The 13,320-nt window shown below is 32.0% G+C and overlaps 1 protein-coding gene across 3 annotated transcripts in view; it reads right to left on the reverse strand.

The window, feature by feature from the left end:
- The window catches only part of LOC130441192 (SPARC-related modular calcium-binding protein 2), a 39,598-nt gene extending 31,168 nt beyond the window's left edge, over positions 1–8,430 (reverse strand). Inside the window, exon 1 of one of the 3 annotated variants that reach the window (XM_056774758.1) lies at positions 8,076–8,430. In XM_056774758.1, the coding sequence (XP_056630736.1) occupies positions 8,076–8,135 (60 nt within the window). In that variant the 5' untranslated portion in view covers positions 8,136–8,430. The remainder of the gene's footprint in view (positions 1–8,075) is intronic. The other 2 variants (XM_056774759.1, XM_056774757.1) reach the window with 2 other exon arrangements.
- Between the last annotated feature and the right edge of the window lie 4,890 nt (positions 8,431–13,320).

A 13,320-nucleotide genomic window follows, 5' to 3' on the forward strand; every position in this document is an offset into this window, starting at 1 on the left:
GGAAAAGGGGGTGATTTTGCTCCTCTATCGAACCTTTGTTGCGTGCCAGGGGATATAGGAGGAGGAGAAAAATATTGATCTCCCATTGATGTGTCAAATAAATTTTCGACTTTTGATTGTGGTACAACAAATGGAGGTGTTGCTGGTGATTGTGGAGAGTCAAAGAAAGGAGGAGTTTGTTCACTACTAAGCATTTGCGAATAAGGAGGAGTTTTGAAAAGCGCGGATGTTGGTGAGGGTCTTCCCGTTCCTGTCAAGCCTTCTTTTTGAGGTGTCCACATACCCCTTTGCGGTGAAGTATCCGTTGAGAGTGGTGGTAAATCTTTTTGCCTTGACATAGCTTCTTTTAGAAAAGTATCAGTATCCATATCACGAAAACCCATTTTAGGTTTTTGCATAGGAGATAAAGGGAGAAAACCTTGTTGTCTTGCCGTAGACTGTGCTAAAAAGGTATCAGTATCAACATCAGCAAAATTCAATCTTCGTCTTGCTGATGGACATGTACGATCTCCAGCAGGTGGTGAAGTTACAGGTGGTGCCGACTGACGCGGAGGGATGTTTTTTGTTCTAACTTGCGGGCTCCCATCCTTCCCAGGAGACATAAAATAAGGAGGTGATTCCGAACCTACGCCAGCAGAAGGAGACTTATATGCAGGAGGAGATTTATATTCAGGAGGAACATAGCCCCTCGCAAAATCAAATATCCTATCATCCTCTGCAGATGGAGGCGTTTCTCTCTGTTTAGCTGCTGGTACAGAAGTTGTTATTTTTGTAGACGATTGGGTGATTTTTGTTGTACTTGTTGGTCTACTAGGTGTAATTGCAGGAGACTTGATTTCTTGTCTTGTTTGGGAGAGAGATTGTCCATCACTGTATTGTTGTCTAGGAGTAGTCATAAATGACGTTTCTTGGTCTTGCTTCATATCAGATATTATATGTGAAACGTTTTTAAGCGTATTGGCTGTTTTCTTATCCTTTTCAAACAACGAATCTAAGTAATCGTATTCTTGATTTGTGGTTGGTTCTTGAGGAATTGGCATCGGCATGCTCATACTTTTATCTTGTTCTAATGTTTCTGATGGATATTGTCGTTGTTGAGCGGTATCATCTGGCTTTAGTTGTTCCATTAAAGGAGGTATAACATCAGCGAATATTTTGTGTGCAGCTGGAGAGCCCCTAGTAATTGGTTGTGTAGGTTCGCTAGGTGGAACTTCAGGTTCGGGAAACTGTGGTTGTTCATCAATTTTTTCTTCCACATAACGTTCTTCTGTATCACTGTAATCGGCTTCTAAATCGTCTTCCATTAATTTGGCAATGGCAGAAGCTTCTTGGAATATTCTGTCCATATCCGCATCTCTGCCACTACATGAATAGGGACATGTAGGTTTTGGACTACCTGTATCTGTTTGTTTCGTTGTATCTTTTAGCAGCGGTTCCTCAGAAGCATATATGGGCGGGAATATATTCAACCTTTTAGGACTTACAGATGGTTTAGGCGTTGTCAAAGGAATTCCGGATTGGGCTGGCAACGTACCTCTAATGTTGTCCTTGAAACTATCTTTGTCTTTTTGAATCATCCGTTTATTTATAGTATCCCGGAAGTACTTAACAAGTAACGCATCTTCCTTGAGTTCTTGTTCATATTCCGTTTCGTTTAGATCAAAAAAGTTTTCCAAATCAGTTTTCTCTTCAACATTTTCAACGGTTTCTCTGTCATCTTCTGAAGATTCTTCCATATCTAAATCATCCGCTTTACTTCGTTTTTCCCGTTTTCTTCGCTGCTCTCGAATGTCGCCTCTTTGAAAATCTTTCAAAGCTCTTTCCATTTCATTATAATCTTCTTCTAATTCGGAATCTATATCTCCAAATCTATCGTCTTCTCGAAGTTGCTTTGCCGAACACACTTTTGGTATTGCTCCAGTTGCAGTTCGTGGTTTTTCAATCACTTCTATCAAATTGGAACTCCATGTTGGTGGTTTTCTCGTTTCTTCCTCTTCTAATTGAGTTTCAGTAACTAGAGGTTTAACGGGGGGAGTACCTCCCAATTTCTTTTTCGACTTTTTCTTTCTTTTATCTGGTTCTGATTGATCTGGTGAAGAAGATCCCGGCGAACAAGGTTCTTTTCCTTCAGGTCCAGGACATGAAGCACATGTATCAGGTGGACTAAGGTCTGGAGGAAGTGGGCTATCTGTATTAACTGCACTTTTAGCAGCTTTAGGAAATATTCCCTTCTCAGCATTGTACCAACTGGTAATAGGATCTTTTGATATGGCGTAATAACAATGTACACCAAAACAAGGGATATCTTGTGCAGCCACATATTCTCGCAAATCAGATGAAATATCGGTGGTGTAAGGAGGGAAATCCCCCATCTCACCTTGCAATTGTCTTTTTATATTAGTACGCCTTTCTTTTTGTTCTATTTCTATGAGATCCTGTGCCATAGCATTGAGATCATACTCATCTGGGAATTCCTCGAGTGTTTCATATTTAGTAGGATCATCAGTAAAAATTCCGACCAGTTTTCTTCTTTGTAATGCAAAGAGTAATAGTTTTATGTAGTCCGTTTTCAATTTTTCGTTAGTATTTTCATCTTCTTTGATTTTTTTGACCCACGAGGCGGCCAAAGCTCGGTCTTTAGCTTCGGGAAGAGCAAAAATTAAGGGACTTGCGAACTTCGAGTAAAAATCCAATTCATTTTTCACAACTTCCATAATGAAATATTTAACATGTTAAGAATTTACCAGAAATTTTTAAAATTGCACTGTTCATACAGTTCGAAATACATTACAGAAAATTACCAGAAATTTTGAAAATTATACTGATTATACAGTTTGAAATACATTACATTTTGACATTTTATTTGAATACAATTAACTGACACGTTCAAGTGCGTTCAATTTTCTGCATTAATTTTATCGAATCGAATAGTAATTTCAGTAATATTTAAGGAAGTGAATTGTTTGATTTCATATAATGTATTGAAATGGCAATCAGAATACATAAATCCCAAATTTACTTAATCAAAAAAATGTAGATCATAACTGTATTCTATGGTTTACGAAATGAAATAGAGATAAATAAGTCAATGAATCATATGAAGGAAAAGTAGTTTCTACATAAATCTGAATATTTAGGTTATGGTAAATATCCTAAATGTGAGAATAGAATAACATACTATTTCGGAAAGAAATTATAGGTTAAGTTTAGCTTTGGTTTGAACCAAAAAAAAAGGAAGAATTTTCTATATGTCAATGTCAAGAATTTAAACGATACCGACAAATATTCTATTTGAACAAAATGAATCTGTATTATGTTTATATTTTTTACGTAAAATGTATTCTATAATCCTATTGTTTACATTAATTTACAAAAAAGGAAATGTGCTACACTATAAAAATCGATGCACATCAACGAGTAACTAGGTTACATTTGAACAACGTTGCCGTACCATAGTAATAGAATGGAGATTAAGGAAATGTGAAACAATGAGGTTATGTTGATATTTTTAAATTGTGCTCGAAATCAAGGACTCTTCCACAAAGCATAGGACGATCTACTTGACCAATTACATAATATTGCCTCACTGTGTAATGTGTACAAAAAATATAATAATAAATAATGTGATTTATTTCGTGCATAACTTACCTTATATAAGGTAAATAAAATGTGAATAGCTTCTTAAGTTTGAAAAAAAATTATAAGTACAGCATGAGAGTCCAACCCAAAAATTTAAATCGGAGCAATATTTGAACTCAAAAGATTGAAAAATATTAACTGGTATTAAAATGACCATTGTTTTTGACGATATCATTGACAAAATTATATTGCGTGAGGTTAATGAAAGTAGATCGTCTTATGCCTTATAGAGAAGACTTCCCAACCATTGTGTTTTTAAAAGACTAATAAATAAATTTAACCAAAAAATACAAAACTGTTGAGTTGAGCAGAAGTAATATAAAAGATGTAAATATACGATTTCAGTTGTAAAATTAAAATTTAAGTGGCGAAAACAAAAAAGGCTGCCATTGAAGTAGATATGAACGACAGTATTTCTATAAGAACAACGGAAATAGTTAAAATATAGTTCTCGACCAAACAAAGAAACACGACTTTTTTCCGTAATCATTTTTATTTTTCAGTCTTCTTTCTTGCCGTCTTTCTCTTCAAAAAAGGCGTTTACATATGCGACAACGTCCTCATCTGATAGGCATCTCTCTGCTGCATGTTTAACTTTGAACTAAAGAAAAATGTCGCTGGAGTCCAGAACTGATGCAGACGGTGGATAGTCAACCAATTTGAAGTGCAAATCGTGAAATTTAGCCATAGCAATCACCGAAAAAGTATTTTCATGTTAATCAGTCAATAGTCGGTGATCATAATTTCACTATCCCAAAAAACGATCGCTATCACTTATCCGGTCGATGAAACCATCTTTGCTTTCTTCAGTACATCTTGGCCCATGGAATCCACTGTCTTGTCTGTTATTTCGTTTTTGGAGTGTAGTGGTGGATCCAGGTTTTTTTGTATTTATGAATCGATGCAAAAACCCGACTCATTTTGCTTCAACTGCATCAATATAGCCTGAGAAGTGTTCATTCGAATGCGCAAAGTGAGCAAACTCGGCATCCAATGAGCGGATAGTTTACCCATGAATAATTCGCTTCTCCAATTCCAGAAACATTGTTGCACGGCTATTTACTTAGCACGACGTTTACCGACCGACTCCACGTTCAGAATTAGTTATAGGCTCAATATTTTACAATGCAGAAAAAATGCACAATCACTTGCCAATTGGAATCAAATCGTTATAATCTTTTCCCACATTAATTTGAGTGAATATTTACTGAGAAGTGCCTTCTAAACTGTAAACGACTTCTAATAATAATATTCAATTCCGGACATGCAGTATACTGCTTTGATTTTTGCTATGGACTCATATACGACTTATATACTAATTATTACCTATTATTATTACCTATAATTTTGTGTCGAATATAACAGATCTAGCTTCAAAAGTATGAATGTAAAAACTATTTATGTTCACGTAATAATTATATTGGTTATTTTAAAGAATAATTTTGACTAGAATGAGCTTCTCATATTAAAACAGAATCTATCGAGTGTGAAACTAAAATATAATTTATATATACCACTCTGTAGACTACAGGCGCAATATTTAATTTATGAGTACCAGTTGGATAATGAAATCGATATTTTGAAAGATCGCGAAAGAAGTCCTGTCCTTTTCGGATACTCTAACAATAACGAGGTATATTCTTAGAAATACAGGCATCGGGGCCAAGCTGTCTATTTGGATCTCTCATTGCCATAGTTCCAAACGGCCCTCGATGTGGTGGCACAAACTGAAGGAACTTTAAATATTATATTCACGTCATAATTATAGAATTAGTTACAACTGATTCAAATTAGAGTTCAATACCAAATAAAAGAAACAGGTCTACAAACAAGCTTAATAATTATTACATATTCAAAAAAAATTTCAATTATGGCTATTCAGTATAAAGAGAGTTCTAATTTTACTCAACAAGCTTTCAAAAAAATATTTAGATGTTTCTAAAAGTACATATTCAAATAAAACGATAATACATGTAAACTTGAAAATATAAAATTTTTGGTTAGGTTAGATTTTTTTTAAAGTAATTTTCTGTGTACAAAATACTTGGTACATGAAAAGGCTTCACCGTTTTATTAGACGTCTCCAAAAGTACTATTGTTTATTTAATTTAGTTGAAAACCAGCATCCCTTTTAATCGTAAGTATTACCCATGTAAAGTATGGTACGTTCTTAAATTGACACATAAAACATCTGAAAACACGAGATGTCAACAAAAAGAATATAAAAATAAAAATAATAAAGCATAAAAGAAAGGGAAGACAAAAAGGACATAAGACATGATTTTGGGTTAGATAAGGGATATTTAATTCTTCGGTCCTAATATAGGAATATTTTCATCGTACCTATTATTCTGGTTAACCTTATAAATGTTAACTTCTTGGTACTTTTCAATTCCTTATAACATCTTTTACAATAAGGGCGAACGATTCCACTTTCTCATCTCAAAATTTAAGCTGTACACACATTTTCTAGACTTATTTGAACCTTAACGAATATATACTCTGTTGCTACTCAAGATATATCAAAGTCTCTCGTCACCTAACCTAACATAGCTTTCTTTAAATCATAATCTCAATTGAAGTTATTGAGTAATTCTGCTGATTTTATGAATAAACATATGTGAGTGAATCCAGTTTTTCAATTAACCTCACCCTTTTCACTCATGAGAAAGAAATAAAAAACTTGGGATTACTCCAAAACTAAGAGATCTTGAGAGTGACAGTACGTATAATACGCCTCTTGGTGCCCGGAGTTTATACAGCATCATAATATATGTGTAGATAACGTCAATTTTAACTTTAACGTTTATTTGCAACAAAAATAAGACTCACACGTAAAATTGCAACGTACCCACAACTATTAAGTCAACTGATTACCATCTTAAGTACAAATGCAATAAAATATTTTTTTAAATATATTACCTGTTGCAATTTTTATAAAAACTTAATTGCTTACGGTCGGCCAGCCGGAGAATTCTTGTAAGATAAGAGAGGGTCATTTAATTTGAAAACCGTGTCGACCTAGAATTAATGTATTTCAAGTTAAATCGAAAAAAATAGTTTAGCATACAGATTAATCAACGCGACAGTAAACTGAAAAGGGTTTTGTCACTCAAAAAATTATTCTAATTCTGAATGTTACACCAGCGTTTGGTTACCAGATGACGAATAATTTTCCACCAAAACAATTTCAAGCGAGATTTCAAACATCAGTTCAAACAAATACGTTTTTGAGCAGTCAAAACATCGAATTAATGAGTCATATGCCGTATAGTCGCTGTTTGGTATTAAATGATTTCTTCTTATTCCCGCAGATCAAAAATAAACGTTTTTCTACACCTGAAGAAGCGGTTGATGCATTCAAATCACATGTTTAAGAGTGGGAATGGAAAAAAATGGTTCAAACGCATGCAAAAGTGGATTAATATCAATGTAGAATATTTTGATAAAACCATATCCAATTATAATTATTTGTTTTTTCTTGTATATCTCAAAACTCAAATATCAACCCTCGTAAGTTGATTCTTTTATTAACTATTCATGTTATTATTGAATATGTTTTTCATCACCGGTAATTTATTTTAAAAATTATGGAAAAATAAAACAAATTTCCATTGTTCAATATAAATTTGTTAAATTTTAGAAATTGAAATAAACTCTGTACCAGAGTAGATGTTTTATAATTTAATATTCGGAAAAAATTGAGCAAAATCGGTGAATAAGATAAAATTTTATATGCATGTATCCAATTTGAATGATGATTTTAATAAACCACAAGTTAAAATCTCTTGACGGAAATAACCGAAAAAAGATGAATAGTTTATGAAAGTTCGATAACATAAATTTGAGGTTAGAATAATATTAATACTAAATTTGAGTATTATAAAATATTGAAGTCAATCTTAAATTGATTGGAATTTAATTATAACAGTTATTTAATTTAAAAAATAGATGAAATATATTTTTAGTATTTAGAGAAAATTTAGTATTCATTCCTAATGTTTATTTCTTTAGAAGTTATTTATCTCACCTACACTTTTACAGGTTTATACCTGCTGGGTAAGTATGAATAAATAATGGGTTCACAATTTTACAAGCACTATAGTCCAAACTAACGTAGATCCCGTACAAAAAAATTTGTTAGAAATATGAAAATATTGATTTTTAATTTAATGGTACATATATTTTTATGAGTTTAATTTGTATTATTAGTATTATACAATGTAAATATAACTGCGAGGCTAAACAGCCGCAAATTTAATGAATTGACACCCTTCTCACCTAAACACTCAAAGACAAAATATCCGTAGTAATAATAATAGTAGTTTTTGGCTTAAAATGTTTTAGTTTATTAAATTAATTAATTAGAAATGTTTAATTTGCTATTTAATATATAAGGTGTAGTAATAAAAATAATTTTCGATTAAAAAAATTACCGTAGTATAAACGAAGACGACGAAACAGCCCAACAGCGGGATAACAACATTCGACAACATCTCCGAACGGGAGTATTTTATTTCTTATCACCTAGTTCATCACTACAAATAAAATCACTAATCTACGTCCACTTAATCACTAAAACCACGTGCGCGTGGTCATCGTTACCGTCGTTTATTTCGACACTCTTGGTGCTCTTCGCGTAAAAATCTTGTCGAACGTTACCGACTGGTAACTGCGGCTATTCTACCACTGCGACTCGAAATATCTAAATGGTTGTAAGATGAAAATCTGTATGGATGTCGAGAAGTGAGAAGTGGTAAACACTAAACTGAACAGTACACAACACCCACTGGACGGTGGCTGCGACCTCTTTCACCGACTCGGATGGGAACTAAAGGAATTAGCATAGATTGAACTAGGGAAGTGGTTCCGAAACTCAATTTTTGAAAATAAATCAGTGAAGTTGTGATATACAGGGTAGAAAATAATTTATTTTGATAAATAAAATGAATACGATGTATTTCTAAATTAATGTACAGTGTACCAAAACAAGGAATTTTATATTTATATTACTCAAATTTTAAAAAGAATAAATTTGCTATCGCTATATTTCAACAGTGAGTGTGTGGATAACCAACTTGGGTTTGACGAAAGATGGACAAAATTTTCGCTACAGTGATTATATTGTTAGCTCCCGGAATTTTTCTCATTTGAGATTTCACATAAATCTGACAGATTGATTAGTTTCAAAACTCTTATGATTAAACTGTTTTCGTTGTTGGGTAAATATTATTTTTATGTTGATAAATAACTAAAGAAACCGAAGAAAATTTACGTGAAAGTTATACTCGACTTGGGTAATTTTTTTAGATAGAAGGAGCTAAATTATGATTTACTTTTTGTATGCGAGTAAAAAATTAACAAATGTAAAATTGTAAGTAAAAACTAAATTTATTTCTCGTATAAATAGATAAAATATAACTATAAAGAAATTTTAATGGCAGCGGCCTCTGGTGGTATTTAAAGTTTGATAGCAATTCAATGCCCGCCGCTGCTGAAATACAAGTTGCTTTCCAAACACGTGTAAGTTTTAGAAACTTCGTTTTTCACAACGATAAATTCCTGCAAAATTTCGTTTCAATTATTATTTCCTACACAATAGAAAGAGTTGCCAGATTGTCAAGGGAAAGTGATAAATCAGCTAAAAATACCACAATCTACATACGGAGCATTAAAAACAATAAGAAATGAAAAAATATAAGTGGGTGGTTAGTCAGTTAACTAAGTATCCAGATCGCGGGAAATAAACTGGATGGGCTTCAGGACTCCAAGAAAACAACGACAAATCAAGATCCATGTTTTCCCTACTAACCTAACACAACCTTGATGTTGTATATATGGAAGGTAATGGCAGTTGAATGGCTCTATTATTTCCACTTTTACTTGGCATCATCACAACATTAGAACTGTCTTTGTTATGATTTTAATATAAAATTTTAAATAGAGATTTTGATGTATTCGTTTAATTTAAACATAAACATCATATTAGTTACGTTGGTTGGAAATATTTGGTTTTTAAAAAAATTAAGCATTACCATGGAAAGTCGTGAAAGTGGTAACCCTTAAGTACTGAGTATGTTAGACTGTCAGCTGTCACTCTTCAATCGGAATCACCGTTGAGTTAATACAAACAAAACTGAAAACTGTGTACAATATTTAATGGAAAATATACATAAAACATCTATAATTCCGCATTGATTGAAAAAATATTATTAATAGATTGATTCGAAATGTTGTATGAGTTCTGGGTAGCTTTTTGTTATTAAAAATAACGGCTAATTAGTCGCTTTCAAAAAACTACTGAAATATCATTGATTCATAGAATAGGCAGATATAAATCTATGTAATAATAGATTATCTGCATTATCTTTCAAAAAATGTTGAAAAAAAAACAGTTTAAATATGAATTATATGTAAACGCGGAAATCTCATAGTAAAAACGTACTAAACAAAGAAAACGATACACGATTCGTATCTCCACTACTTTAACGGGAATATTCGTTTGAACGGTATTGTTTACGATCCAAATTGTCTCAATTTCAGTGACAGTAAACCGAATCTATTGCAATGTGTATGTCTTATGTCTATGATATTTTTATTCGGAAATAAGCATGTTTATTTATTACCAATATAAAATCGATTTCACAACTTTGCGGTTGTGTCTGATTTATGTTTAAACGAATAATATACATTGCAATTGGATAATTATCTCGTTGATATAGTTATGAGTATTTAGAAAACTTTAGGCGCCATATTACCAGGTCCGTATTAACCCTAGAAAGTTAATCTTTTTTTCAACGCTTATTACCTTCGTCGTTACTACTATGCTGTCAAATGTAGTTTTCTAAGGTTTTATCGAATAAAAAACTCATTTCTTCAATCTTATTTTTCTATAACAATTATTGATTAACTGAAATATAACATGTTTATTTAATTTAATCATATATTAATTTAATAATCAGTTTTTTTACTTTAATCGAGATATTTTTAGCCCTAATTAAAGATATTTGTTTTTTTAAGTGTCTATATATTAAAAACTAGAACAAATTTTTGGAAAAATTACATTTGTGACAGATAATCAAGTTTGTATTCGCTACTCAATGACACTTATCCAATAAATTTTATTGCACTTGTATTTTTCATTCTCTTATGTTTTGCTAATGAGCATATGTCAAAATTTTTCATTTTTTTGTGATAGGGCAAACTGCCGCTTCTCTTTCTTCAGTCTCAAGTGTCAAATTCGATATACCATCTCAAAATTTGTGTAATCGAATCGCTCAGGCCAGTTTGAAGTAAATATCAAATATTTCCTCTGGTGGTATCTGGTGGAGTATCCTGCTATACTGCAGGTAACTTAACCTAAACTAACCTAACGGGAGAATCATGATAAGAGCTCTTGCTTCAATAGCATCTGTGATCTGTGAGTGGCAGATAAATTATTGAATTCTTCAGATTTTATTGCAATTTCAGCATCGATATAAATTCACCATATCATCTGATTCATTTTCTTACAAATGTGTAGTTGCTACAGGTCTAATGTGCACAATGCTACTTACTGTTCATGGCATCGGCTTTAGCATTGATCATTTGTGGCTATCTGTCCCTTGAAGTATGGTAGGTAGTTGTTTCCAGCTTTTGAAATTTTATATAGACTGATTAACTTTTTACGTACGTAGAAATAACACTGATTTGAATTTTTAGTCTAGCTTAATTAAACCATGTTTTCAAAATTACTGGTATATTTTTAACTTACACAACTGTCTCTTCGCTTATTACACTGAATAAGGAATTGATACAAAATACTAATGCTAGTTACAAGATGAATTTTATATATACAAGGTTTGTTATAATTTAGTATCGCTTATCTAAAGGTACGTGATTGATAATCGAGTCGAATTTCACGTTTTTAATTTATCGTGGCCTACAATTAACCTTTAACGACCTTCTGATTCAAGAGCCGTCACACTAGACTATTTAGACCTAGTTGTTTGAAGGGGCATAATTTCATTCATAAAATTTAGTTTCATAAGTAGTAGATTAAGTAGAAAAGTTTTGTTTATTTATTTTGGGACCTTATTAAATTTACATGCTTATAAAAATTTATCTAAATAGTGTTTAATAATGTCTTCAGCAATAATATTTAGGAAACGGTCAGAAGCTATTTTTTCACTGTGCTTTAGTTTCGTTTGTTATGTTTCTTTTTTTCTTCGTTAATTGTTACTATTATAGGAAATTGCTCCTTCTTTTCTTTCTACTTTCAAATAATTTCATATCTTGTTTTGTTATACTATCTTTGCAAATCTCCTTTGTGCCTATCTAAATATGATTTGCACGTGATTTTTAGAATTAATCATTTTCGGTATTGCTTTGTCCTACACTGGTTGTTATTGATATGATGAAAATAGTTTCACCAATAGTCAGGCACAGATTCAAACTTCTGTTAAAAGATATGTTATGTCGTCAAACTGGAATTAATTGCCGTTTGTATAGAGAACATAAAGTTTTATATTTATAAACAAAAAAGTGTTAAGTATGGCTGCACCAAGTCGTTCAATGCTTGATAATATATGCGAAACTTTAATTACAAATATATACGTGCTATTTCTAATAAAAATAATGCTCTTGACACAAAAAAGGTTCCAAGAAAGAATGTAAAATCTACTGCACATAACAAAAATAATAGATTACACAAATTCCAAAAAAATAAAAATAGGAGAGTACCAAAAAGGTTTAAAAGTTATGAGATCGACAATAGACTTAATTTTTATTAAGAAAAAACTTCAAGAAAATGTTTTAGAACAAAATGTCTGCATATGCTGTTCATCACAGACATTTAGTTAAATATACTAGAATAGAGACTAGAGGAAATGACAATACAAAAAACTAAGATCAAAGTAATTGTAATACTTTCAATGGATTTAAGATGTGGAAAAACATGAGACGGGAAGATCTATTATCCATAACCCTCTTCAGGTTCAAGAAGTCATTCTTAAGGAAAGTGGTAAGATCCAGGATATACCTTAAAATTGTATTCAAGCAATTGGAAGAGATGGCAAGAAAAAGCAATGGGAAAACTGATATAAATATAAATTGAAATAAAAATAATAGCTACAGAATAGAAAAACAAATAGAATAAGCTAAAATAAGATTGTACCACACAATAATAAGACCATCAGTTACCTGGATAACAAAAAAAGAAGAGTAAAATAAACTGGAAATATAGAAACGTGAAATGCTAAAAAATAATTACGGTGGAATTAAAGGAGATTGAATATACAAAAGAAGAAACAGAATACTGTCATAAAAGCACAGGGAGCAAGACGTTTGGGATATAAAGAAAGATGATAGATCTGTAAAACGAGTGCTAAACGGTAAGAAAGGAAGAGAAAGACGAAGGAAAAAGTGGTTGGAGGAAGTTAGAAGAGATTTATTATCAGTCGAAGGGGGGGAGGACTGAAAATGAGGCAAAAAACAGAAAAAATGAAACATCAGCCAAGGACCAGATATGCCTGTAGGCCTATAAAAAACTGAAAAAAAAATTAGCAGATTGTGGCGACGTTTCCTTAGAAGGTCTCGGGCGAAACATAACGATATCTGAATATTTTTTTGAAAAAAACTAAAAAAATTGGAGACGTATTTCAAACAATCGCTTTTGCATTGATACTAATCTATTAATGAACT

The sequence above is a fragment of the Diorhabda sublineata genome, chromosome 3 (assembly GCF_026230105.1).
Source record: "Diorhabda sublineata isolate icDioSubl1.1 chromosome 3, icDioSubl1.1, whole genome shotgun sequence".
Classification (NCBI taxonomy): domain Eukaryota; kingdom Metazoa; phylum Arthropoda; class Insecta; order Coleoptera; family Chrysomelidae; genus Diorhabda; species Diorhabda sublineata.